At 49.7% G+C, this 27,981-nt stretch overlaps 1 protein-coding gene across 1 annotated transcript; it reads left to right on the top strand.

Moving 5' to 3' along the window:
* Nucleotides 1-374: 374 nt before the first annotated feature.
* WDR91 (WD repeat domain 91) lies at nucleotides 375-27,896 on the top strand. The gene is made up of 15 exons (XM_060020936.1): nucleotides 375-524; nucleotides 1,882-2,061; nucleotides 2,850-3,057; nucleotides 4,811-4,893; nucleotides 5,884-6,014; nucleotides 7,127-7,292; nucleotides 15,226-15,381; nucleotides 17,267-17,460; nucleotides 18,056-18,206; nucleotides 19,708-19,802; nucleotides 19,934-20,102; nucleotides 22,374-22,482; nucleotides 23,313-23,425; nucleotides 24,694-24,891; nucleotides 27,342-27,896. Exons 1-15 carry the CDS (start codon nucleotides 402-404, stop codon nucleotides 27,504-27,506), a joined length of 2,241 nt encoding a protein of 746 aa, XP_059876919.1. The 5' UTR covers nucleotides 375-401; the 3' UTR covers nucleotides 27,507-27,896.
* Nucleotides 27,897-27,981: the final 85 nt, after the last annotated feature.

The raw sequence follows: 27,981 nt of genomic DNA, 5'->3' as shown, positions 1-27,981 counted from the left end.
GGCAGGCAGATCACAGAGGATTCCGCGAGGTAATGCCAACAAGCAGGTCACCTCAGCCCCTCGCCCGCCTCGTGACGATCTGGGATAATCTCCAAGGTCCAGCCCTACTTGACTTGGACGGCAGCCGCCACTTTCAATAACTCAGATGACAAAGCCGCTGCCAGCGCTGCCAGAAAACCCCGGCGGGCAGTGCTTCTTTCATTCGCTCTTGGAGCTGGGTGATGGTGTCGCGGGGCGGGGCCGGGGCGGGTCCACAGACGCGCGGCGAGCGGTGCGTGCGGGCTGGTAGGCCGGCCGCGGCGTGACGTGATCGGCGACCGCGCCTGGCCCCGCCCCGCACGGCCTAGGCCCCGCCCCTCCCTCCCTGGTCCGTCGCGGTCCCTCACGGCGCTGGCGCAGAGATGGCGGAGGCAGTGGAGCGCACAGACGAGCTGGTCCGCGAGTACTTGCTCTTCCGCGGCTTCACGCACACGCTGCGGCAGCTGGACGCCGAGATCAAGGCGGACAAGGAGAAGGGGTTCCGGGTGAGGGGCCGGCGGGTGCGGCGCGGGCAGAGGCGGCCCCGAGGGAGCCCGGAGCTGGCTCTACCCCAGCACTGCCTTCCGGGGCGGGAGCGGCGCTGTCACCGCGCCAGGGGGACCGTCGACATCAGCGCGTGCGACAGTCGCTTGACAGATGCGGAACTGAGGCCCTGAGAGAGGACGTGACTTGCCTGAAGTTACCCAGCGAGTTAGGAGCATCGCCGAGGCTGGAGCTCAGGTGCCCTGACTCCTGGTCCGGGGCTCCCTTCTCCACCCCCAGCCTCTCAGCAGGTGCTGGCCAGTCATTGGTCAGGATGGCGATGAGGTTTTAGGAGCTAACGTGGGGTAGATGTTTGGGGTTTTGGCAGCAGAAGTATTCTGAAGTTGGCTTCCAGTGGCATTGGGAACAAAGGGGTCTGCAGCCCAACATGTTAGCTGGGTTCAAGTATCTGTTTGAAACGGCTTTATCAGTGACTCATTGGCAGTTTTGCTCCACTATTGAGGAAGACCTTGTGCATTTGAAAACATACTTCCCCTGCTCAGACATGATTTTCTGTTGAGAAGTTCTTGGAATTTATATGTGTGTGATTTGTGTGTATATTTGCTGGCTTCAGTTGGTGTTGGCAGGTGAATTGAGAGAGGCAGTGAGCTAGCAGCAAGAACACTGGAGGGGAGTTAGGAGACCTGAGTTCTTGTCTTGCCGAAGTTAGTGGCTACTTGGTGGTGGCAAAAGAAATCATTTCAGCTGTCCGAGCCTCAGTGTTCCTGATCTATAAAATGGGTGTGTTGGAATGGTATCAATATTCAAAAGCCTTTCCTTCTTGTGTACTCTGGTATGATTGCTCCTCACAAGGAGGTGACTCCTTTGGCTGACACTCTGAGCAACTGCCAGGACTTTGGTAGTGCTTTGAGGACTTGAAGGAGACAGTATATCTCACCATGAGCCTTGGAATCCTGGAATGGAGGAGTTAGGAGGAGGGGCATGGAGATTGTCTCACTCTGTCTTTTTTTGCTTAGGAACTGAGACCAGAGAGTTGAAGTGACATTGCTAAGGTGGCTGAGTAAGTCAGAGGCAGATCCAGGCCCTGGACCCAGATCTCCTCCTTCCTGGGCCAGGGTGCTTTGACACCTGCAATTTCCATGCTTGGTAGAGGGTCAAAACACATACTTACATCAGGAAAAAACCTAAAAGCTATTACATCACTGTGTTTTGAAAGTTTTATAGATTGCTAACTTAAAGAAAAAAAAATTTAACATCCAGAAGCCACAGCAAGAGGAAAAAGCTGTATTAACTCTGGAACGAGGAGAGAATTCCCTTCCGTCCTTCAATGCCTTCTCCATCTCATCTTTCTCTCATCAGGTGGACAAGATTGTGGACCAGCTGCAGCAGTTAATGCAGGTGTATGACTTGGCTGCCCTTCGGGATTATTGGAACTACCTGGAACGTCGGCTCTTCAGCCGTTTGGAGGATATGTATAGACCCACCATCAACAAGCTGAAAACCAGCCTGTTCCGCTTTTATCTCGTCTACACAATCCAGGTGCTTTTGGTTTAGGGATTTCTTGCTGGAGAGAGTTCTTTGATCCAGAGATAGATTTTCTTTTAACGCCTAGGGACAGCTGTCTCTGTTACTCCTGGGAGAGGGTGAAACAGTCACAGTGCAAATTATTTTTGACTGTTTTCCTACTTTTTTTCTCCTCATCTGTAGATGATTGGACTTGTCTTCCTCATTCCTATTTCCCCTCTTGTTTTAAGCACGTAAGCCTGGGTGGAGTTTTGAAGAATATAAGTAGCTGGGTTAAAGTTTGAGTAATAAAGATTATGGCTGACCTGGGGGAGTAAATCACTTAGATTATTTGAAAATCAACTAGGAATTAATTTTTAGGATGGTATTTATCATCAGGACTTTATTTTATTTTACTTATTAATTTTTTGAAGATTTTTTTGATGTGGACCATTTTTAAAGTCTTTATTGAGTTTGTTACAATATTGCTTCTGTTTTATGTTTTGGTTTTTTGGCCCCAAGGCATGTGGGATCTTTGCTCCCTGACCAGGGATGGAACCCGCACCCCCTGCATTGGAAGGCGAAATCTTATCCACTGGACGGCCAGGGAGGTCCCTCAGGACTTTAGTTTAAACCAGCTTCTTTGAAGTTACAAGGAACTTGAGTGTGATGATTCTTTTGATTTTATAGAGTTTATAGATCATGTTTGGCCACTTACCCAGCAGGCCAATATTCAGAGGCTGTCTGCTGTGCGGTGGTGAAGAATCTTACCTCTGGACTTCTGTCTCTTCCCCTTCCTTGCTACCTCCTCTGTGTCTTGGCAGACAAACAGAAGTGACAAGGCTCAGGAGTTCTTTGCAAAGCAGGCCACGGAGCTCCAGAACCAGGCCGAGTGGAAGGATTGGTTTGTCCTGCCCTTCTTGCCATCCCCAGACACCAACCCCATCTTTGCTACCTACTTTTCTCGCCAGTGGGCCGATACCTTCATCGTGTCCCTGCACAACTTCCTGAGCGTCCTGTTTCAGTGCATGCATATCCTCTCAGCTGCTCGGGGCTGGGGGCCCAGGCTACTCTTAATGCAATCGTTTCTTCTACAAAATGCCCGAGGATCACTGTCATGTGTCACGTGAGGGGTCTGGACAGATTGTGGTTATTTTGATCAGTAGGCCGGAGATCGTAGGTCAGGAATTGTAATCATTATTACAGTTGTTCAGCAGCTCTGCTGCTGAATAGTGGACATGTGTGGGTGGGGACTGTACTAGCAGTGGGGAGATAGGAGCCCTCAAATAGGGCCTCTCTCAGCAAAGGCAGGGGTCAGTGCAGAGCTGCTTTGCAGCGAAACCAGCCAACCCCGGGAGCACCCTTTGTGCATGCCCTGTGCCCCCCAGGATTCACCTGTCTTTGCTGGGATTAGGTAGCAGGTGAGAACACTTCTAGGGCTGGAACTTCCTCCCTGTGTCAGTGCCTGGGTCACTGTCTTTATAATGACCTTAGGATCCCTTGACTTGTCAGAGGACAGAGCAGCTTTAAGAATATAGGTGGATATTTAAGAGAGAGAGGATGTGAATAATTTGCAGCCGACCGTATTTACCATTTTGTCGTGGAAAGCCCAGGACATCCTCCTCGCTCACTCTTGCTCTCTAGCAGGAATTCCACGGGAGGAGAAGGGAGTCTGGCTTGAATGGGGCTGTCTGGTGAGTCACTGCTAAACTGGACGTGGGGAGGCCCATCCACCATCTCCTTTTGGCTCTGGGAGGAACGTCTTCTGGTGGGGGTAGGAAGGGAGTGTTTCCTTTTGTGCTGTGGTGAGTGTGAATTACGCCCTTGCCAGGTTGGCCTTTTCTCTCCCCCTGCTGCTGCCCTTCATCCCCAGGGCTTTCAAACAAAACTAACAGGGCACCCAGCCCAGAGGTGGTTACAGCTTGACCCCATGGGCCCTCTAGGGAAGTTTCCTTCCCCGGTACTGAGGCCCTGCCTGCTCTGTGCTCCTCTGGACTGAAGCTGTTTGAGGTGGTCAGGCAAGACTGACACCGTGACCTAGAATGTGGGTGCTCATAGGGTGGCAGTCTGCAGAAAGCTTGCTTCTCAGTCTGAACCTCTGCCAGAGAGGCTCATCCTGTGGAGGGGAAAGGCGAGTGGCCAGCCCTTCTGCCCAGCTGGTGGAGCAGCGGACGGTGTGCCCGCAGAGCCACTGGCTGCTGGGCTGGCTTTTTGCTCCGTGTCACTAAAGCTTAGGCTGGCTGTGAAGCCCGCAGGATACTAGCCCTCTACTGCTGGTATTTGGGAGAAAGCGTCTGATTTGGATTTATGTCCTCTCTGTGGGCTAGCCAGGCGGGTTGTCATGTGTCCGTGAGTCTCTCTGAAGGAAGTCAGGCCAGGCCCGCTGTCAAGGGAGAGACTATTCATGAAGCTGTGAAGAGCCCACAGCACAGAGTTTTTACTCTGTGTCATGTTCAGGGGTGTTGGTGTGGTGTCAAGAGTTTGGGAAGGGCTTTTAATCGTTTTGCAGGCAGGCTTATTCTTTCTTTTTTTTTGTATTGAATTGTTTTATCTTATTGCAGAGTTTGTGATAGAATATATTTTTTGATTTGAATTTTATTTTTATTTTTTGATTTGAATTATTTTAATCGGCTATTTTTCCCAGCTTTGTTGGAGGATAATTGACAATTAAGAATTGTATATATTTTAGGTATAAAACTTGATGGTTCGGGGTACGTACACATGGTGACATAATCACCCCAGTCAAGTTGATTAAGAGGCAGGTTTATTCTTTAACTTGGTGCACCGGTTCCCGTGATCCTGAACTTCGATGCAGAGTGCCAGCGGACCAACCAGGTTCAGGAAGAAAATGAAGTTCTGCGCCAGAAGGTTTGTTGCGAACAATGCTTGCTCCTTGGGAAGTACTTCTGCTTTTCATGTGTAAAATTAGGTTGTAGCCATGGAGGGCTGATTTCAGTAGAGGAAAGCACTGATCTCAGATGAAAGTGAGTCACCAGAAAGGCAGTATTGGGGATTTGGGGGCCATGTGACAAGTCTTTGAAAACCAGAGGTGAGGTTCATGTTGTAAGTCACGTAGTGCGAACAACACAGTAACAGGAGTGAACTTTTAAGAGGAAAAAGACTCTAGGCATTGATGTCACCTTACATCTAACCTGCTTTCATACGTCTGCTTCCCACCCCTAGTCCTTTTCCACCTGTCCCCACATCTGTATTGTTTACAGCCCAGAAATGATTTAATTGTTCTCAGCTAAGCTAAACTAGGTTTCTCTAGTTTGGTAAAATGATAGCTCCAGGGGACCCACATTTGCCTTTACATTTTGCCTGAGGGGCATTTCTCTAACCTTGAGATTGACACATCTTCAGAAAAGGGAGGATTTTTTAGAAAAAGGAAGGTTACAAGCTGTTTAGGTTTGGGGGTTTAAGATTCTTGGGTTTGGGTGTGTGTGTATAATTTTCTTTCAGGCAAAAGGTCAAAATTGCTGACCTTCATTTAAAATTTCTTTTTTCCATTTGAGTTCCAAAGTCTGATTTTGTAGATTCCAAAGAGCAAAGCAGGATTGGGTGGAACTATTTTTCTCACTGAATTCAGGAAGAAGCGAGTCAAATGATAAAAAGAAAAAAAAAAAAGTGGGTTTTTTATATCTAACGGTTTTTAGTTTTCTCACCTCCCTGTAGTCAAGTACCAGCAGCCTCACCCATTTTTCCAGTCAGCAGAGAGTGAGAGAGGCACTCCGAGGTTGAGGGCGAGCGGCCTTTGAGCCAGTGTGGTTGGGTTTTGGATGTGACGTGAGTCTAATCTTCCTCAGGGGAGGGAAGGCTGGGTGAGATCCCCATCTTACTCGTCCCACCTCTACGCAGCTGTTTGCACTGCAAGCTGAAATCCACCGACTGAAGAAAGAGGAGCAACAGCCAGAAGAGGAAGAGGCCTTAGTCCAGCACAGACTGCCTTCTTATGTCTCCAACATGGACCGCCTGGGGGACTCGGAACTGTGAGTGTGTGCTGCGCCCACTCCGCGCCTCTGTCCCCTGTGCTCTCCCCTCCTCCCGGCGATGACGTGGAATTGCCAGGAGCCTCCCCGGTGCTCACTGTTCTTGTCTGAGCTTTCTGAGTAAGGTCCCCTGGTCCTCTAGTTGTCCCCTACCTCCCAGCCTCTAGGCCTGCTCTTCCAGGGGCCTGCACATCCAGACGTGTGCAGCCTGGGTTAATAATCACAGCCGCTTTCGTGAAGCCCTGGGAAGTTTCTGTGCCCTGAAAGGAGCGCCTCTTGGATGACACGATTGCCAACCACAGGTTGGATACATTTCTCCGTAGAAGCATGCTCTTGTCTCAGGGTTTGGAAAGGTAGGCAGGTTGGAAGAGAGGTATTTGAGCAACCTTAAAAAACAGCTAGTTACAGCCGAACACCCAGGCAATGAGAATAATAGCAGTTGAAGAGACGTAGGCACCACAGGTCACAGAATTAGCGATTGGTGAGTCAGGATGCAAACCCAGGCAGTCAGATTCCAAACCTGCATGTGGCCAAGTACTGCAGCAGATGAAACTGCTCTAGTTTCTGAGCTAGCGCCCTCCGATGGAAATAAAGTGCAAGCCAAAAATCTAACTTAAAAATTTTTAGTAGCTATGTTAAAAAAAGGAGAAACAAGCTAATTTTAATGATATATTTTAATGATATATTTTATTTAGCCCAACTTTCCCAAAATATTGTATTCATAAACAAAGTATTCATGAGATATTTAACACTCTTTTTCATGCTCAGTCTTGAATCCCAATGTGGATTTTACGCCTCCAGCACAATCTCCATTTGGACTAAAGACATTTCAGGTGCTCAGTGCCACATGTGACCAGTGGCTATTAGCGCTGCTCTGAGCTTTACCACGGCCCTCAAAGGAGAGCCGCAGCCTTCACCATTGTGCCAGTTAGGCTGCTGGCTCCCTTCGTACGAGAACAGCACCAAGCATCACGCCGCCTTAAGGCCCAGGCGTGCAAACCTGGCCAAGGCCCTGGTCACTGGCAGCGTCCATAGCCTGGGAGGTCTGTGCTCTGGGTTCTCCCAGGTTCCCCCTCCAGCGCTGTGACCTTGTGCTGTGTCTGCTTGTCCAGAGCCATGGTGTGCAGCCAGAGGAACGCTTCCCTCTCCCAGTCGCCTCGTGTGGGCTTCCTGTCCTCGCTGCTGCCTCAGAGTAAGAAGAGCCCCTCAAGGTTGTTGCCTGCCCAGGCCCCCACTCAGGCTCAGAGCTCGGCCAAGAAGGAGTCCTTTGGCGGCCAGGTTAGTGCAAGTCCTGCCTTTCTAACTCTCGCCAGGAGGCCTCCGACATCCCACTCGTCAGGTGGAGACTTGTCCACCCTCCCTTAGGACCTGCAGGTGGAGGGTGGATGGTGACAAGAGGAAGTATGCTCTGAAGGGCCCCTTCCCGTTTCTCGTAAATGTCCTCTAACTCATGAGCGCTTATGACTGTGATTTGTTGACTCAAGTGTGAATTCAAGCAATTCTGGACTTTTAGATTTTTGGTGATATAAAGTAGCATGTCGATAAAGACTAAATTAAAGTTACTTCTAAATCCAGTGTAGTATTTCTTTTACAAGTTGTTATTTCCTGATTCTACAAAGCAGTTTTGCTATTTTTCACTTTTATAGAAGCTTGCAAGAGAATTTCTTCTATGCCAGCATATGTCCAAAATTGAGGAGTTTTCCGAGCAGAGATGGTCAGAATTCATTGCTTTCAGAAGTGCTGGCCAGAGTGAAACTTCAGCAGACCCATAGTTATGCCTTATTGCTCGGGTAGGGACCGTTTCCCTTTTAATATATTTTTATTAGTCGCAGATACAGTAAGTTGTCATCATCTCTGCCTTCCTCTCCTGCCACCCTTGGCTTGAGGACAGGTGCAAGTGATGCAGCAGCGTGGGGCCGCCTGGGGAGAAAGGGGTCCGCCCCAAGGCTGCCATCGGGACGTCGGGGCTTTTAGCACAGCACTTGGGTTTAGTACTGTTGTTGAAGTGCAGACATTGAGCAGGACACCAGGGAAGAAAGAGCATGGGCTTTGGAGTCAGGCAACTGTACCTTGTTTATCATCCTTGCTCAGATTGCTTAAACGCATCCCACTTCACTTGGGATGATGAGAACAGCATTCACTCCCTAGGGGTAGAGTTATTTGAGCTGATATGAGAGCCCTTGGTATATGCAGTGCCTGGCAGGTTATAAGCACGTGATACATTTTAGTTGTAGTTGTTGTAGCTGGGAAGGTATTGGCCTCCTGGGTACCTAAGTCAGTTCTGAGACCTAAAGTGGCAGCAATGCAAAATGACTGCAACCTTAGCATCGGGGTGGGGGTGGGTCTGGGGCATCAAAAATCAGTCATGGTTATTCTACGACTGTTTTTTTCAAGTTCAAACCTTAAAATTAGAACTGCAGTTTTGTAGAATATGGTTGAGTAAGTTTTACGGTTTGCTTTGCAAATCGCTTTCACTGTGCAAGATTTTATAAGTGTAATAGATGACGTATGGAATGCTACGTCCCTTAAAATGTGCATGAAATGATGAAATTCAATTTCATTAACTTAAAAGAAAATATGGAGACGGGGTCTTTGGGCTTAAGCCTGTGGCCTTATGTTTACGTGTTCAGGTGCTAAGGTGTCCTATGGTGAGGGTGAAATGGGATTGGAAATTTTTTGTATGGCTCTTGTTCAGGAGACAAAGGTAAGAATGTGTAATTTGCAGAAAACATGCCTTCCTTTACCTCTGAAATATATTCAAACAAAGCTTGGATCACCGTGTGGCATGTTAACAGAGCAGAGGCAGCCTTTCCATTCCCTGAATGGAGTTGATAAATGTCTGCAATCTGAAAAATCCAGTGGTTGGGTCACTTGTTTGTTTACTGATATATTTGACTCAGCAGTGATGTTTCAGTTCTAAAGATAACTAGTATATTTGAGGTTCAAGAAAAATCACAGAATTTTAGAGTTGGAGAAAGCTTAAAGGTCACCTGCCCCACCCTCCTATTGAGAGAGGGCACGTCCTGTGACTGATTGCCTCCTGTGCTGGGGAGGTCACTGCTTGTACATGTGGGATGTTTGCCTGTTTGAAAGTTGTTAGTTGAAACCTCTATGATTTTTACTCACTGATCTTAGCTTTGCCTTCGAGCTATGAGAATAAGGCTTCTGGTTAGGACAACCCTTCCTGTCCTTTCCAGACTAAGTACTATGTTCATTCCTTCCTTTCTGCCCAACTGTTTACCCATGTGGCATGATTTCTAGACCCCTCACCATTCTGGTTCTCTTCTTCTAGGGGGGACATTCTAAGTTTTAAATTCCTCTCTACAATCGATGGCCAAATTTGAGTTTACAACTCAAGATGCTCTCTTACCAATACCAAATGCAGTTAGCTGTATGATCACTTCCTGTGATTTTAATGCTATACTGCTTTTAACGCAATAGAAAATGACATTGGTTTTTTAATCAGCCACGTGGCTTCGTTAGTGCATATTAAGCTCGTAGTCTTTTCCTCACTACTGCCATGCCAGAGCGCCTTCTTTCTTTTTTACTCTTAATAAGCAAAACAACATGAGTTGTGTTATTAAATTAGCAATACAGGGACTTCTCTGGTGGCGCAGTGGTTGAGAATCCGCCTGCCAATGCAGGGGACACGGGTTCGAGCCCTGGTCCGGGAAGATCCCACATGCCACGGAGCAGCCACACCCGTACACCACAACTACTGAGCCTGCGCTCTAGAGCTTTCGAGCCACAGCTACTGAGCCTGCGTGCCACAACTGCTGAAGCCTGCACTCCGCAACGAGAGAAGCCACTGCAATGAGAAGCACATGCACCGCAGCAAAGAGTAGCCCCCGCCCACCGCAACTAAAGAAAGCCTGCGCGCAGCAACGAAGACCCAACACAGCCAAAAATAAATAAATAAAAAATAAATTTGGGCTTCCCTGGTGGCGCAGTGGTTGAGAGTCCGCCTGCCGATGTAGGGGACATGGGTTCGTGCCCCGGTCCGGGAAGATCCCACATGCCGCCGAGTGGCTGGGCCCGTGAGCCATGGCCGCTGAGCCTGCGCATCCAGAGCCTGTGCTCCGCAGCGGGAGAGGCCACAACAGTGAGACGCCCACATACCGCAAAAAAAAAAAAAAAAAAATTAAAAAAAAATTTATAAAAAAACATTAGCAATACATAAAATGAGAGGCTTTCCTATTTTAAATATTATTTATACATAGCATTGTAAGTTTCAATCACATCAGCATTTTACCCACTTGTGATCAGTCATTGTAACTGTTGTTGTTATCACTGAAAAGTTCATAAAATTATAGATGTAGAGTTATGGCGACACACTCTCTGTGCTTTCACTATGAATCCGGAGGCAAAATTTTAGAAACACATGGAAGTAGCTGTAAAACCACAATTCCTAAGCTCTTCTGGGATCTCTGTGACAGAAGCCCCTGTGGGCATCTCCTCAGCAGCCTCCCCCACTGCCGTTCTACCCCATCCTCCTCTCCAGTTATAATTCCACTCCTTCCATAACTACTCAGTCCGTTTGGGACTGTGAGGGGGAATTGTGGTTATTACAGAGATAACCTCTAATCGGCTGTAATGCAAAGAAAGCAAAGCGACCACAGACTTCTGTGTTTGTAACTCTTATTAGTATCAAACTACCTCATAGCTCCCGTGACATCAGCAGTAAGAATGCTGCCCTTGGGGCTGTTTCCATGGATCTTAGCAGGATGGGGAAAAGGGAGCCCTCTTCCCCGTCTTTCATTCTGTAATCTCTGTGTTACTAGGGCCTGTCTTCTGGGTGTCTTTATTTTGCTTCAGGTGAGCCTAAATTACTGGAACTTGTTCTCTGTTCCATTTGGACGACTGCCTGGTAAGCTCTATTCAGGCCACCGAAAATGAATTTAGATCCTTCCCTAGAGTGAGAAGCAAGAAGGTCAAATGATAAAACATAGGTTAAGATACCTCTCCTGAACTGTAGGAGACAGGTAGATTATGGTAGAATATGACAATATAATTTGGACTGTTGGAATGTTATCTGAATCCAGTAGTTAAGATTTTTATGAGGTTTGCTCTTCAAACAAAATAAAACTTTCAATTTCCAGTTGTATCACAGTGAACATTTACTTAAGTTATATGCATGTGTAGCTAGACACAAGTTTACCTTAACTTACTTATTTAGGTGTTTGGTGGATGGCTGCATTCATCAGATTTTAGCGTGCTATTTTTTGTTGAAGTTTACCCTTCTTTCGTAAATAACTTAGATATAGTTTAAGGAGAAGCTCTCTCTAAGCAGGATCTGATAGGTCACACTTAGGTCTATAGCTCTTTTGGTATAAACTACCCTATCATTATAAAGACAGTTCTTCTTAATTTATTGCAGTGCCTTATGTTAATGCCTGTGTGAATTTTCATTTCGGAGTACCGTCCAGCCCCCAACCTAATGATAAACTGGACAACTTCCTTGCCATCTTGACTTGACAGGGTAGCATTGCTTTTGTTCTTCTTAATGTTGTAATGTATTTGCTGGGGAAGGGTTACAAGTGGCTAGAGAAATTTGTGTCAGCTAGAGAAATTTGAAGTCTATCCTAAGCCTCTCTGTTCCATCAGTTTGGGCCAATTGAATTGAGCACCCTTAAAACCACGTGTTGGAAGAGGAAAAAACACCACTTATCAGGTGTAGCAGGTGAGTAAGGAAAGACAGGTGTGCCACCAAGTGCCTGTGCCTGCTCTGCAGCCTTCCCAGCCTTTGGTTCCAAGGTGGGATACCCCTGTGGTCTGTGTACTTTCTTTGGGAATGCATGCAATATTAAATGGGTTCTTTTCCTTCTCACATATCCAGTTTAAAGATCTCTTGGTCAGGCTGATAAATCTGTCAAACCTGAATCATAGTTGTGCCAGGCTGTTCGAGACTTCCTTGCTTGCCAGGATCCCACTATTTCGGAAAACAGCCGTCAACCCTGGAAACTCCTCCTCCTCTCAGCACTATTTTTATAGCTAACTGTGGAGTTCCCATAGCCACCTTTGAAGTCCAGAAAACATGGCCTCTGCTGTCAGTTCTTCCTTTGTCTTGTCTATCAAAATGTTAGAGCTTTTGGAGACGTGTTTTGGAATTCTTCATTTCTAATTTTATTTGAGTCCTCTTTTTTTCTTGGTAAATCAAGCTAAAGTTTTGTCTATTTTGTTTAACTTTCAGAAAACCAGCCCTTAGTTTCATTGATCATTTCTATTGACTTTTTAGTCTATTTCATTGTTTTCCACTCTGATCATTGTTATTTCCTTCCTTCTACTAACTTTGGGCTTCATGTATTCTTCTTTTCCTAGTTCCTTGAGGTGTAAAGTTAGGTTGTTTACTTGAGGTCTTTCTTCTTAATGTAGGTGTTATGACAAACTTCCCTTTTAGAAGTGCTTTTGCAAAAGTTTTGGTATATTGTGTTTCCATTCTTACTTGTCTCAAGATATTTTTTGATTTCTCTTTTGATTTCTTCTTTGACCAATTGGTTGTTCAGGAGCATGTTGTTCAGTCTCCACATATTTAAGAATTTTTTAGTTTTCTTCTTGTAATTGATTTCTAGTTTCATCCATTGTGATGCTTGCTATGATTTCAGTCTCCTTAAATTTATTAGGACTTGTTTTGTGGCCTAACATATGATCTATCCTGGAGAATGTTCCATGTGTGCTTGAGGATGGAATGTTCTGTAAATGTCTATTAAGTCCATCTGCTCTAAAGTGCAGTTTTAAGTCCAGTGTGTCCCTAGTGATTTTCTGTCTGGGTGATCTATCCACTGGTGAAAGTAGGGTATTGAAGTTCTCTACTATTATTTTCTACTGCCTATTTCTCCCTTCAGGTCAGTTAATATTTGCTTTATATATTGAGGTGCTCTGATGTCAGGTACATAAATATTTACAAATGTTATATCTTTTTTTTTTTTTTTTTTGCGGTATGCGGGCCTCTCACTGTTGTGCCTCTCCCGTTGTGGAGCACAGGCTCTGGATGCGCAGGCTCAGCGGCCATGGCTCACAGGCCCAGCCGCTCCATGGCACGTGGGATCTTTCCGGACCGGGGCATGAACCCGTGTCCCCTGCATCAGCAGGTGGACCCTCAACCACTGCGCCACCAGGGAAGCCCGACAAATGTTATATCCTTTTGTTGGAGTGACCCTTTTATCATTATGTAATGGCCTTCTTTGTCTCTTATTACAGTCTTTGGCTTAAAGTCTATTTTGTCTGATATAAGTATAGCCTCCCCTGTGGAATTCTTTAGTCTGAGCAGTTTGCCCTCTGGATCAGTAGATATAGGGAGGAATTAATAGATTTGTGTAATGAAGGTTGGCATCCTTGGATCTCCTCCTAGGGAGTCAACCACCCCCGATCCCACTACCCACCCCGGGACCGTGTGAGGGACCATGGTTACCTCAGGACCACCTCTTACTTTTGGGAAGGTAACAGGAGTCATCTTCCACTTTCTAAAACTGTGGGACCTATTCAGTGTTTCATGGACCATGGGATACTTCTTAAGAATGGCTGGAAGCACTGAGAGAAGGGCCTTACCTTGGTTGTTATTTTGCTCCAGGATTATGACATTTCTTCTTATCTTTTCTCTTCAGTGTCACTTTCTTCCATGTGCTCCCATCATGGTTTTTCTTTCTTCAGGTTTCTCAGAGTTTGGGGCCACTGTCAGATCTGGATGTAAATTCCGGTTCTGTCAAGTTCTCCCTGTGTTAAACGAGTAACTTAACCTCTCTAAACCTCTGCTCCCCATGTTAAAATAATGCCTCATCTTTAAGGGAGTGTTTGTAAGGTTCTTAGCATGGCACCTTACATATGGTAAATGCTCAATGAGTAGTATATATTGATGTTATTATTGTTGTTGGTTTTCTTCTTAGGTTTTTTAAAAAAAATCTTAACTAAGATCTTTACTTTTCCCAAAATAAGTCAGAATTCAGAGAATCAAATACTCTTTCTAGAGAAAACATCTGTTACAAGCACAAGTAGATACCAATGGAGGTCGCCTCGTCAGAAAACCAAAAATAACCAATCCTGTGTAGGTCAGCCACAGTTAGGCTCCAGGTAAACTAATAGCCTTTAAAATTTCCTTTCTTAACTGTTCACATGACTCCGGGGTCCCAAGGAACATACGTTAATCATTTTAAGTTGTTTAGTGTTCACATAAAAAATAACCAGTAGAAGAACTAGAAGCCCACAAATAGACTTTGGTTCAGTTTATTCTCTTTACTTAGGACTTGTGTACAAATGATTTGTGAGGAGGTTGGTCTCAAACCATAGCGGCTGTTTGCATCTTATCCCTTTGCTAAGAGTGTAAAAAAAAAAAAAAAAAAAAAGATGTGTGTTGGGGGGGTAGGAGTGTGACCATCACAACTTGTGGGAATAAGGGTGGAATAAAAGGAACCAGCCAGATAATTTGGAAAGGTGATGAGGTGGCAGCTCCTTTTTAAAAAGCTCTAGATTAGGAATCTTCAGTCTCTATAGGAGTGGGAATTACTGAGTTCATTTGCTGTAACCTTGGTTGACTTTATCTCACTTGCTATGAAAAGGAGCCAGAAGATGCCAGTTTCTCTCTTGTCCAATTTATCTTGCTCAAAAGGCCTTGAGTTTCCAACAATTTCTATTAAGACTTTCTGGTTGCCTAGTAATCATTTCCAAATACCTCAATATTTGTTAACATTGGCTGGTTTAGTCATGCACTTGGCCCAAAACAAGAGGGTGCTGTGTTCCTTTTTCCCTCCAGAGGGGTGATTTTATTTTGTATAATTTTTTTTGCTGTATTGCCCAAACATATAATTGCTTGTAAATCTTTGTAACACCCAGCGTAGGGCCTGATCTGCCTCATAATTGTCACTTAGTAAGTGCTAAGCTAAATAAAGTTAACAGTTGCAGTTAGATCAAGGGGATATATATGTATTACCTCCAGGTGATAGGTGTGGCAGGTGGAGAAGTGCTAGGGACCTGTCCTCTTAGGATGGGGGAGTGGGGAACAGAAAGGAGGAGGTCCAGCCTGCTTATGTTTTGCCCTTGACTTTGCTCATGGGCTGACATAGTAACATTTTAACTACCTCTCAGCATGGCCAGGGAGGAACCTTACCCAGGAGTAAGAGGAGAGTCCACTCCTTGGCCCCTGCTCCCTTCCTGGCCCAGGTGTCATGGCCTGGGCCCAGGTAGGAAGAGACTTTTCACAGCCTGGTGTCTCGTCCTCCAGAGCACCAAGGGTAGGGAGCCAGCATGTGCACCCAAGGACGGGAAGAGCCTCTTCAGCGGGCTGGCCACTGGGGAGTCCAGCTGGTCACAGCACCGCCAGCGGCGCCTGCAGGACCATGGCAAGGAACGGAAGGAGCTCTTCTCCATGACTCTGCAGGTATGGCTTGGCCTTGGCGTCTCACGACCGCCTGCAGGGACACCACGTGGCCACATGGTGGAGGGCCGTGGAAAATGGGGGGGGCCTTGTAGGGCCTGCTCTTACCTCTCTTGATTTCTTCTGCTGTGTAGAGTGTGGTTTTGCCTAACTGGGTTTAATTGCTTGCACTTTGGTTGTTTTGTTCCAAAACCACCTGGCTCTCCAGTGATCCCTCTTCCCGATGGAGTGTTTCCCTAAACAGGGGCCATAAAATGCTGGCCTCTGAAAAGGTTCCCAGAAGGTGAGCTCTGTGAATAATTGGTTTTGGACCCCTTGCATGCTCTGTCCTTCCCTTAGGTTAACTGTGCGTGTTAGCATGTCACGGGCGCTCAGAGTCGGTGGGAGAGAGACCTGTTTCCCTTGGTTTAACCCAGCATCTCCCAGACTTGCTCAATCACAGGATCACTTTCTCCTGCACTCCCTGCTGGAGCCGCTGCCCTGAGAGCCACGTGTCCACGCAGCGTCGTGCTGCGGCCCAGGGCCCTTGCCGCGCGAGCTCAGGGACTCCTCTCACTAGTGGATGTGGGTTGGGGTCTGCTCTTCCTGGTGGTATAAGCTGCTTCTGTTTCGGTCAAATACTCTGGATTGAAGGCAAAAGGGATTTACTGCCTAAGTCACCTTGTTGACCATTTATCTCCTAATTGAGGCTACTTGCCTGTTTTAAAGGCATTTTTTGGCGTTAGCAGCCCTGTGCTGGTTCTGGTTCGATAGCGTAGACCCTTACGGCTCGGATCTCAAATCCTTCTGTGCTGTAGGATTAGAGGCGCACCCGAGCTCAGCCACTCCCGTAAGGTACCTCTCTGAGCTTGGAGGTCTCTGTTTCTCTGTTTATTCTATTCTACTTTATTCTATTCTATTCTATTCCATTCTATTCCATTCTATCCCATCCCATCCCATCCCATCCCACCCCATCCCATTCCATCCCATCCCATTCCATTCCATTCCATTCCATTTCATTCCGTTTTTGCTGTAGAACTGCTCTTTCTGGGACCCCAAGGAGTGCTTAGAGGAGCCTCAGGAACCATGCGGGTGGTAGAGAGTGCCCTGGCTAGTGCCCCCTGGCCTGGGTTACGTCTGGGTGAGCAGATAGTAATCGTGATGGCCAACACTTGCTGTCCCAGGGAGGCAGAGACGGGCGGCTGCCGCCCTCCCGGGTGGCAGGGTGTGTGGGGCGCCATTTGGTGCCCCGCCTGGCTCTGGCTCTGCTGCTGTGCTCAGGTCTATCTCTGTGCCTGGCCCGTCGCCCCAGTCTCTCAGTACCCCTCTCCCAGGAGGAGGTGCTGGTTGACATGGCAGCGCACTGGCAAGGGGCCATGCTTGCCTCTGGCTGACCCGGCTTCACATCAGCATCCTACCCCGGGCCAGCTCTTGATCTTAGGCAAGTTATTTAACTTCTGCTTTCAGTCTTACTTTCCAGAGCTGTAAAGTGGGGTTAATAGTAGGATCAGAAATGTTTGGGTGGAGCATTAAATGAGGCAATCGATCATACTCACGTAGTGCCTGGAATGCAGTAGGCACTCACTCACTCACTGATTCTTGTTATCATTGGCCTGGTCTGTCAAGGTGGTGCGTGTCCCGAGTCTCGTCAGCTGTGGCCGGGAGCCTGTGGCCCACACTCCCTCCACAGGGCCTGTGAGAGGAGCAGGGCCTCTAGGAAGGGGCCGCCAGCAGAGCAGGCTCTTGTAGTTCAGAGCTCTTTCTTTTAGACCCTGAGACCACCAGGATCCTCCCCCGAGGGCTGTGGCCTGCGTCCCAGACATCTCGCAGTGTGTCCCCAGACGTGGGGAATGGCTGGGCCCGGTGCAGACCCCTCACAGCTGACTTGTGCCCCCTTTGCTTGGTGCAGTGTGCAGAGAAGAAGCCCGAAGCTGGTGGCCCGGAGGCAGAGCCCTGCCCGGAGCTCCACGTGGAGGTGCTGGAGACCCTGGCGCGGGCTCCTGCCGCAGGCCCTGAGGGTGGGGGGGTCCGGCCCGAGCAGCCGTTCATCGTGCTGGGGCAGGAGGAGTACGCAGAGCACCACTCCTCCATCATGCACTGCAGGTGGGTGTCGGGCCGGCCGGCCGGGGCCAGGGCCCTCTGGGGGAAAGGCTGATGGCGTGGGGTTTGGGCTCCCCGGGAAGCCTCGGTTTTCAGGCTGTGCGTGTGAAGGTGTGGCAAGCAGGATGATGAGAGGTAACAGAGATGCGGAGGGTGGGATGGCCCGGAGGGACCGTGGTCACCCCTGAACTGTCAGAGGAGGGCTGGACAGCTGCCAGTGGGGTCCTGCCGAGAGCTGCCGTTGGCCGGGTCAGCCTCTTCGCTCCTGATCCTGGGGTGTAACGCCCAGAGGGTAGGTGATCCCTTGCTCTGATGGACGTGATGGGCTCTGGAGCCGTGATGCCGGAGGCTCTCCGTCTCTAGAGACCACACGCGTGCCGAGGGCGGGGCTCAGCACATAATATTGAATAAATGCTTCGTAAGTAGTTCTCAGACAGATGAACGAATGAAGATTTCTAGAAGTAGTTCACGCCCGTCCTTGGAGTGTGGGCATTTGACTCTCAGCAGGAGAGTCAGAAAAGCAATCCTCTGGGTGCGCTGAAGAGGACGGCGGACTAAGGCAAGGGTGCTAACAGCGTCCCCCTTTCTCTCATCTTAGAGTGGACTGCTCGGGGAGGAGGGTCGCCAGCTTAGACGTAGATGGGGTCATCAAAGTGTGGTCCTTCAACCCCATCATGCAGACCAAGGCATCCTCCATTTCCAAGTCGCCACTGCTCTCTTTAGAGTGGGCCACCAAACGGGACAGGCTGGTGAGTGGTCTTACTTGTTGCTGGACCTGTGGTCTAAGTGAAGAACTCTCTAGGGCTCTCCCCAGTGGCTCCAGCACCACAGGCCTGGTGGGGGCCTCCAAGATGACCCCCTCTCTTCTCTCTCTCACTGGGAAGGCAGGGACCACACATCCAGGACTGTCCCAGCAGGCTCCTATCTGGAGGTTACTGGATTAACAGGAATTGGAATTAGGCTGCAGTGGGACCCTGTCCGATGGCAGAGGCCTTCTTCCTGCGTGGGGTGGTCTGGCTTGCTTTTCGTCTTCCTGCAGAGAGACCGGCTCCCTGCCTGTTCTCCCCCACCAGTTCCTGCCATCCCTGCACATTTCTGACAGCGCACCACGAGCGTTCTCAGCTGCGCCCCCTCCTGCTGAGACCCCTCCCTGGCCAGGCCGGAGGGGGTGTGTCCTATCCTGGGGTTTCCACAGTGGTGTTAGCATATTTGACATAGCATTTGTAGTTAAGGAGATAAAGTTGATTGATAGTGTTTTTTTTTTTTTTTCACCGTATTCCATTTTGGAGGGGATCATACTCAGCAGCCCAAGGAGCAGACCTTGTTTTTTTATTTTTTATTTTTTTATTTTTATTATTATTATTTTTTGTGGTACGTGGGCCTCTCACTGCTGTGGCCTCTCCCGTTGCGGAGCACAGGCTCCGGATGCGCAGGCTCAGCGGCCATGGCTCACGGGCCCAGCCGCTCCGCGGCATGTGGGATCTTCCCAGACCGGGGCATGAACCCGCGTCCCCTGCATCGGCAGATGGACTCTCAACCACTGCGCCACCAGGGAAGCCCAGACCTTGTTTTTAAATAATTTTTGACAACTGCAGGAATTATCCTTATGGCACTAGGATCTCGGGGCTCTCCCTGTACGAGTGTCAGTTTGCTAGGTGAATGCTGAGGCCATATTCCAGGGAATATTCCTGGGGGACACCCTCAGATCTGCTTCTGTTGCTTTCTTCTGGTGGTCCTCGTTATTGTCTTTGAAGTTTTCACCAAATAAATCACAAGGATAGCCTCTGTTTTTTTCTGGAGGCCTTTGTAGGCCCAGAGCCAGAGCTGTCCCCAGGATACACAAATGGGGCTGTTACCCAGCCCAGTGACCAGCTGGGGCCGCTGCCCAGGGAAGTGGTGGTGGATCCGGAGCCAGAGGGCAGGACTGGGACAGCTGGGATTTAAACTGGAAGGGGGGGGGGTGGGCAGAGGGTCTCATTTCCAGCTCTACCTGAGGTAGCAATAGAGCTTCTATTCCACACATTCCTTTTGTGGTTTTGCTTCTGTTCAAGGTCACCTGTGACGTCTTTAAGTTTTAAATGAGGTTCTTTGTAGCCGGGTTTTTCCCCTGAACTAGCTGGAGAAATGGAGGCAGGCCTCACCCCACAGCCTGGCCCACTGCACAGGGGTGGGCCTGGCTCCCCAGTGGGCCTCCCTGAGCGGGCCTGACCCAGAGCTGTCCTTTGCATCTCCCGCCCTTTCTCCTTCCAGCTCCTGCTGGGCAGTGGTGTGGGGACGGTGCGCCTCTATGACACGGAAGCCAAGAAGAACCTCTGTGAAATCAGCATCAACGATGATATGCCCAGGTGCGCTGGAGGCCGCTCCCTCAACTGCTGTGCTCGGCGGGCCTACCTTGGCCTTGGCCGAGCCCCCGAGCCCCGCTCCCCCTCCCTCTGTGGACAGGCGGAGCACTGACCCGGCCCCACGTGTGTTGCAGGATTCTGTCTCTCGCGTGTAGCCCCAGCGGGGCCTCTTTCGTCTGTTCAGCTGCAGCTCCGAGCCTTGCTGCCCAGGTGGACTTGTCCGCACCAGACATCGGCAGCAAGGGCACTAACCAGGTTCCTGGCAAGCTGCTGCTGTGGGACACGAAAACCATGAAGCAGCAGGTGCGGGCCTGCCCCGTGGTCTCCCTGGGGTTGGTCACACTCCCGGGCAGGCACACAGCCTGTGCTGCCCTCTGTTTCTGAGGTCTCTTCCCTCTTTGCTTTGGGCTCGTCAAGATTTTGATTTGTGAGGAGGTTTCAACATTTAAGTGTTGAAAAATAGTAATACTCCAGTGGGGCAGATTGCCAGCAACTGAAGTCGTTCAGCATCATGCCACAAATTTAGGATTCACACACAGCCTCTTATCGGGCCCTTTTGGCTTATTTAAAATCTTTTAATTTAATTTCTTTTAATATTTAAAGTTTTTTTTTTTTTTTTTTTTTTTTGCGGTACGCGGGCCTCTGACTGTTGTGGCCTCTCCCGTTGCGGAGCACAGGCTCCGGACGCGCAGGCTCAGCGGCCATGGCTCACGGGCCCAGCCGCTCCGCGGCATGTGGGATCTTCCCGGATCGGGGCACGAACCCGTGTCCCCTGCATCGGCAGGCAGACTCTCAACCACTGCGCCACCAGGGAAGCCCCAAGTTTTTTTTTCTTTTATTGGAGCAGTTTAGGCTCACAGTAGAATTGAGAGGAAGTTTCAGAGATCCCCCATAGACCCCCTGCCCACACACGCACAGCCTCTCCTGCTGTCAGCATCCCCCACCAGAGGGGCACATTTGTTATAGCTGATGCACCTACACTGACCATCATAATCACCCAAAGTCCATGGTTATATCAGGGTTCAGTCTTAGTGGTGTACGTGCTAAGGGTTGGGACAGATGTGTAATGACACGTAGCCACCATCACAGTGTCACAGAGGGTATTTCCACTGCCCTGAAATCGCCCTGTGCTCCATGTAGTCTCCGCTGCCCCCAGCCCCTGGCAGCCGTGGATCTTTACACTGTCTCCATAGTTTTGCTTTTTCCAGAATATATGGTTGGAGTCAGACAGCCTTTTCACATTGGCCTCTTTCACTTACTATTAAGCATTCAAGTGGTTTGTTTTTCAGGACGCAACTAGAGTCCCCTTCTGACTGCCTCTTAACTTACAACTGCATAAAAATTGCAGCAGCAGCTAGAAGCAGTGAGGACACATGCGTATTCTTAAGAAATGACAGTTTTGAGAAAGCTTGCTCACGGGGCCTGTGACTCACCTTCCCCAGCAGCAGAGGATGCCTTCCCACCCAGAACAGTAGCAGATGCTTACAGCTATGACCCTGAATCCCGAGAGCTTCAGTGCTTTTTACACTCACCTGTTTAAAAGGCAGTGGTGTTTCTTGGGAGAATCAGTTGCGGTCAGGCCCTTACCTGCAGCAGCGTGTTTCCTGCTGGTACCGGACACTTGAAGTGTCCCTGTCTTGTTGGTGGCTGGGTCCCGAGTGTTCCGTTTGTGCCTCTCTGCGCCTTCCTGTTCCCAGTTGGAAGCCTCGCAGGTCTCTCCAGCCAGTCAGGGCCACCCTGCCACGTCAGTTCTTGCTCTCTAGCTCCCTCGTCCTGGCAGATGCGTCCCACTGAGAAACCAGGTGTCTTTCTGGAGCCAGCCTTCTCCCTCACCCTGAAGTCAGTCCAGGAGCAGACATTGTCAGTTCCACCTCCAAAACCTGTTTCCAGTCTGAACACTCCTCTCCATTTCGGGGACATGCCCACTAGCACCCCTCAGCTGGACAGCTGCTGGACAGCGCCCCCCATGGCGCCCGCCTGCCACACTGCGCCTGGGGGATGGGCAGACACGGAGGCAGGTCCTGCCCCTTCCCGCTCCTCTGGGTTTCCCATCCACACCCCCTGGAATGTGCCTGGCCTGGCCCTCCCTGCTGCTCCAGCCTCCTGGTGCCTCCTGTCCTCCTCATCCTGCAGCCACACGCCCTCTCTGCATGCTGTCCCCTCTCGAGAGTGTTCCTACCCCACTCCATCCGGCTGACATCTGTCCTTCAGCATCTTGTAGATGCTCCCCTTTATACCCACCCAGTCTGGTTAGGTCCTTTTTAATCTTGTTAGTTTGTGCTAAGAACTTGTCATGATTTGTAATTTTATGTTCACTTGTTATTTTTCAACTTTTCGTTAAATATTGAATACATAGAAGAGAATATTGAAATCATAGGTGTATGGAATAATGAGAAGAACCGTGAAATGAGCACCTACCTACCATCACGGTTTAAAAGTGGGACATTACCGACACTTTTTATGCCCTGGTGTGCCCTTCCTCAATCTTGGTCTCCTTCCCCCTTTCAAACAGAACCTGTCTTGAAATTTGGTTTATCACCGTACATTTTAAAATTTAGTTTGTCCTTTTTCTAGCTCCAGTTCTCCCTGGATCCGGAGCCCATTGCCATCAACTGCACAGCCTTCAATCACAATGGGAACCTGTTGGTCACGGGGGCAGCTGATGGTGTCATTCGGCTGTTCGGTAGGCAAGCGTGCTCGCGGCCATCCTGGTCCCCTCCTCAAATGCCCCAGGGAAGAGAGTTGGATTTTTGCCAGCTGGACTAGAGGCTATTGCAAAACCCCAGTTCAAGATGCTTGTAATAGAACTTAACTTTGGTCAGAGTCTGCTGTTTTCAGGACCCCCTAATTACCTTGCACGTGGTCCGTGTCCGTGGACACGGGGAGGCGGCGTGGAGCTTAGCAGTCCTCCAGTCCTGAGCTTTTGGATCTGAGTCCTTGTGGCCCGAGTGAGATCCAAGAGGATACGAGAGAGTAATGCCGTCCTGTCCTCTTGGTGTGACCACTTCATTGTCCCCGTGAGAGCAGTAGAACGGTGTGCGTCAGAGTCATTGGCGTGCTGTTTAAAGCTCCTCTCGCCAGGCCTGTTCCAGGAGACCAGAGTCAGAGGGTCTGGGAAGGCCCTGGGGACTGTATCTTTAACCGATCTCCAGGGCTCCCTGGTGGGAAGTTACAGCGCCCTCCCAGGAAGGACTTTCGTGTCCTCCTAGACTTACGGGCTCGCCAGATGAGCTCAGGCTCCACCCAGGGATTTCTGAACCTGACTTTTGATGCAGTGAAAGAAGCTTCCGTTTAAGATTGGTTAGCAGAAGACTAGGCACAGTGGAGGAGACAACTGGTAAAATGAAGCACCCAGTGCCCACTCTTCACCGGGGGTCAGCTCTGTGACTCTTGTCGGTCTGGGAGGCCCTCTGCCACCCATGGGGCAGAGGGAGGGTGGGAGGTACCTCCTGCTGTGGGCAGATGTCTCCCCAGGGCCTGGGCGGGAATCCTAGTGGCGTCTCATTGCCTCAGATATGCAGCAGCATGAGTGCGCTATGAGCTGGAAGGCCCACTGCGGGGAGGTCTGCTCTGTGGAGTTCAGCTACGATGAGAACACCGTGTACAGCATTGGCGAGGACGGGAAGGTAGGTGGGAATGGGATTTGGGTCAGGAAGCTCCCTTCCTCTGGCTTAGGCATCTGAGATTCTAGAGAGCACCAGAATAGCATGACGGGCTGGGTTCCAATCCCGACTGTACTTCTTACTATCTCTGTGACCTTGGGCCTCTGCCTCAGTTTTGTCATCTGTAAAACAGATGAAAATAGTAACCAGTCTCACAGGGTCTTTGTGAGGTTTAAATGAGTTCAGTGGGAGTTGACTGTTCTTATGAAAGGGGAAGACCTACATCCTTCCTCCTGGTTGTAGCAAAAAGGACTCACTCATCTCACTGACCCACCTGACTCGGTGGGCTCCCAGGGGTGCAAGGATGTACTTCAGTGAGCTTGGTCATCGGGTGGTCATCGGATATGTAGGGCTTGCCAGGGCTGGGGGCTGCAGACAGTTTCGCCCAAACAGAGTCAAGAAATGTAAAAAGGAAGCTGGGGAAAAAAGTAAAAATCAGTGCCCCCGTTAGATTCTCCCTGGAAAGATTCATTAGGATCCTTGGAAAGGGAGCTGGGGCAGGCAGAGCGGGGAGAAAAACGAGCTTTTCACGTGTGCCCTCCTGTACCTTTTGGATTGTATACCATCCACTTGTATTATCCAGTGAAGACAGTAATTACAAAATGAATTCTTCTTTTGAAAACTATGAGAGGGGATTTTTAAATCAAAGCCCTACTTCCTATTTATTTGAGTAGGATTCTCGGTTAAGCGGTGGCCACACCCAGGTAGCCTGTCCCTTGGGTGGGCTAAAGGGCTGTTTGCACTACAAAACGTGAAGCTCAGCTTATCCCTCATTGCTCATGTTGCATTGATTGCACTGCTGAGAAACTGGAAGTGTATTTGGAACTTGTCCTATTTTTAAGAAAAATCTAGCTGGGTTCTAACCCTGATAGTAATATTAATAATGACAACAACAACAACAGTAATAATAACAATCACTGGAGCGTTGCCCTTGCTTGAGAGATGGGAATCCAGGCGAAGGCTGTTGCCTGCCTCTTCCCTTTCCTGGAGTCAGGCCAGAGAGAAAGTTCAGGCTTTGACATGAAGTGGCTGACTCTTTCTAGATTTTCTTCCCTTAAGAAAATGCTTAAATTGTGTTGGGAAGAGTCGGGACTGGGTGGTCATCTCACTACCTTTCCCGGGGCCTGTGGACCCACCTCCTCTTTCCTGGGGCCTGTCCTCTCTCCTCCCCCCGGACCTGGGCTCTGTTGCCGGCCCACTGAGAGTGCCGAGCTTGTGCTTTGCGGTTGCAGTTCATCCAGTGGAACATCCACAAGAGCGGCCTGAAGGTGTCCGAGTACGGCCTCCCCACTGATGCCACGGGCCCCTTCGTGCTGTCGGGTTACAGCGGCTACAAGCAGGTCCAGGTCCCCCGGGGCCGACTCTTCGCTTTTGACTCGGAGGGGAATTACATGCTGACGTGCTCTGCCACAGGGGGCGTCATCTACAAGGTACCTGGCGGGTGGTGGCAGGGAGGTTCCTCCTCGGAGGTCTGGGCCCGGCTGAGTTCGAGCCTCTGTCCCTGTCTCTGTCCCAATCTCTGTCCCTCCCCGATGGCCGTGGAGAAGCCTTTGACCCGGGATGGACAGCGCCTGGGCCTCCCGGCTGCAGGCCAGCTCGAGGGAGCAGGCGGGAGTGGGCATGAGTGTGGCATGTCCATCCTCTCTGCTCGCCCGTCACTGTCCTTGGACGAGACTCTGTCCCTTTTCTGCCTCCCTCCTTGGGAATAATACCAACTATAGAAACCTCAAGAGCTAGGGAGAAGGGCTGTAGGTTGGTTTGGGGGGACATACCCCAAACAGGAGGGTGCCTAGGTGGTCTGTTCCAGGTACTCTAATCTGGTGTAGGTTTATTGTTTATGGGAGGTCCTGTGGGTCAAGGACGTTATAATCCATGGCTGGGACAGAAATCCGGGGGGTGTGATTTGTCACACGGGATGTAAGCTGTCCACTCAGTTTATCTGCTTATTTTAATTCTCATGTCACAGCCTCTCTGGTTCATGTACTTTTTTTTGGATGTATGATTGAATGAAATTATAAACCTCTCCTATTTTACTAGCACTACCAAATAGACTAGGGATGAGGATTTGTGTCGTGGCCTAAGCACATGGTCTGGTTCTGCGTTGCCACGTGGATTCAGTTCTGAGCCTCGGTGTTAGCTCTCTGCCTGGCGGTGTTTCGTCTGCAGGTAGAGTCATGGAGTGGGATGCTCTTTCTCTGGGGCTCCCCGAGCTCGCCTCGCATGGCTCACAGCCGGCGGGCAGCCCGTGCTCTGGACGGCAGCTGCCTGCGGGCGTGTCCTTGGCCCTGGGCAGTGCACACAGGAGACGGAGAGTGTGGCCCCGCTCTCCTGGGGCTCACGCTCAAGTTAGAGCGAGCACCAACAGTGACCACAGTACAGAGCTGAGGGCCCCCAGGGGAGGAAGCCGGGTGGGGGCCGAGTCCTCAGGGAGGACTGGGCAGGGGGGCTGTCTGTGGATTTGAGGCCTTTGGAGGAGGAGGGGTTGGGAGGATGTGGAGGAAGGTGGGCTTTGGGGCTCCACAGGGCAGAGGGGAGCAAGGGCAAACGGTGGGGCGAGGGGGAAGGGGGCTGCTGAAGTGGCAAGTAACGAGGCTTCTGGACTGTTGACCTTGAGTGTGGCACCAGGAGGCCTGGGTTTACTGTCGCCCAGGCTCCTCTTTTCCGCAGATGGTGATGATTTGGGTGGCTCTTGACCGCTCCTTAAAAATTAGTTCCACACTTTATTTTTACTTATTTATTTAAATATATACATTTAAAAATCTTTTAAAAGTTTTATTGAGGTACAGTTGGCAAAAATTGTATATATTTAAGGGGTACAGTGTGATGGTTTCATATAAAGCCCCATAATTTCTTGTAATTGCTATCGGGAGGTATTGTAAAACGTTTTCTGTTCACAAGCCTCATTTTATTTTATTATTTAGATTTAGTTGAGTTTCAGGTGGGCTCTCCTTTGCTCTCTGTATGATTGTGTGTGTATGTGTGTATATTATTTTATTTTTGATCGTGCAGGCTTTATCATTTGTCCTGATCAGTTCATATGGTTTGCAGTCAGACTTTCTCTATAACCAATTAACGGGTTGAAAGATTTTCCTCTGTCATTTAAAAAATGTCAAAAATGGGGTCTAATTACTTAAGGAATATAATGACCTTCAGGTCCCATTTTTACAATCTATAAATAATTCATGATTGTTAAAGATGTTTTCTCCGTGAAGGCTGAATACTTCTTCTTTCTTGCTCATGGATGTTACATGTAGCTGGATTGACAGTCTGCTCCTGGTTTCCCTTCCTTATTACCTTCTGACCCCTCACACCTGTGCACATGAGTCCCGGACAGCAGGTGCTGGCGGCACAGAGGAGAGCCGTGTTTGTGCCCTGACCCAGGGCCTCCGGTGCCAGCACTGCTCTCTGGGTGTGTGCCGGCCGCACGGCAGGGAATCACCAAGACCCTGCCCTCCTGCCCTCCTGCCCTCCTGCCGCTGGTGTTCCCTGGGGGAAGCAAATGTAAAACAGAGAGGCAGATACATGATATGAAGCTGGGAGCGGCAGATGGTGCTGGAAGAGAACACCAGGCACAAGCAGGAGACATGGCTCACAGCAGGTTAAAGGTGGCAGGGAAAATTGTGTCTTTCAGAGCATATTAGGGACTTATTTCCTACTTCAGCTGAAGGAGTAACTGTAGTCGGGAAAGTGAAGATATTTCCTGGTCCAAGCAACGAACCTGAGACTTTCTGGAAAGGGGGACCTGTGTGCCTGGGCATGTTCTCAGCTTGGGGTGGCAGCCCCCAGGCTCGAGGCAGCTTGGCCACCGAAAGTGGATAAAGTGGATGTGTTTGTGAGCAGTGCCTGATGATGCAACCTCATCTCTCCTGTCCCCTTGCAGCTGGGCGGGGAGGAGAAGGTTCTGGAGAGCTGTTTGAGCCTGGGTGGCCACCGCGCCCCTGTGGTCACCGTGGACTGGAGCACAGCTGTGGACTGCGGGACCTGCCTCACTGCCTCCATGGACGGCAAGATCAAGCTGACCACCCTCCTGGCCCATAAAGTCTGATGGGGCCTGCCCCAAGGGCCACCCACGGCAACAGTATTATCCTGGGAGGCAGGCAGAGATGGCTCAGGAAGACAGGGCGCTCCCCTTCCGGCTCCCTGCCAGGGTGGGGAGTCTTCAGGGAGAGACTGCCCAGGGGGCTCGGGCACTGTCCAGCTGCCTGACGAGAACAGGAGCCACGTAGAACTGTGGCACGTGTTCCCCAGACATCGGCACGCTGGCCTCTGCCAGGAGCGGGCTCCAGACGGTGGGAGGAAAGCTCAGGAAGCAGGAGAAACATTGTGGTGGCTGCTCTGTTGGCCTAGAAGAGATTGAAAGTATTTTGTATATATTCACTCAGTTTTCTTTTTTTAAAAAAGAATGTTATTGTGGTCACCTGGTGTCTCTTTTTGGAACGTACGCGTGCAGCAGAGCATCTCCCTTCACCCTTTGCCCTGGCGATGGTCACTGTGAGCTTCGGCCCCGCGCCCCAGCTCTT

Source organism: Delphinus delphis, chromosome 9, assembly GCF_949987515.2.
Source record: "Delphinus delphis chromosome 9, mDelDel1.2, whole genome shotgun sequence".
NCBI classification, from domain to species: domain Eukaryota; kingdom Metazoa; phylum Chordata; class Mammalia; order Artiodactyla; family Delphinidae; genus Delphinus; species Delphinus delphis.
Note: the sequence above shows the minus strand (reverse complement) of the source record. Positions and strands in the feature narration are given on the sequence as shown.

What these genes read in the sequence shown, in the direction of transcription:
- WDR91 (XM_060020936.1), top strand. Translation starts at nt 402, where the DNA reads ATGGCGGAGGCAGTGGAGCGCACAGACGAGCTGGTCCGCGAGTACTTG. An exon ending in AGGAGTCCTTTGGCGGCCAG is followed by an intron (nt 7,293 to 15,225) that starts GTTAGTGCAAGT and finishes CTCGTCCTCCAG; the next exon opens with AGCACCAAGGGTAGGGAGCC. An exon ending in TGGTGTCATTCGGCTGTTCG is followed by an intron (nt 22,483 to 23,312) that starts GTAGGCAAGCGT and finishes TCATTGCCTCAG; the next exon opens with ATATGCAGCAGCATGAGTGC.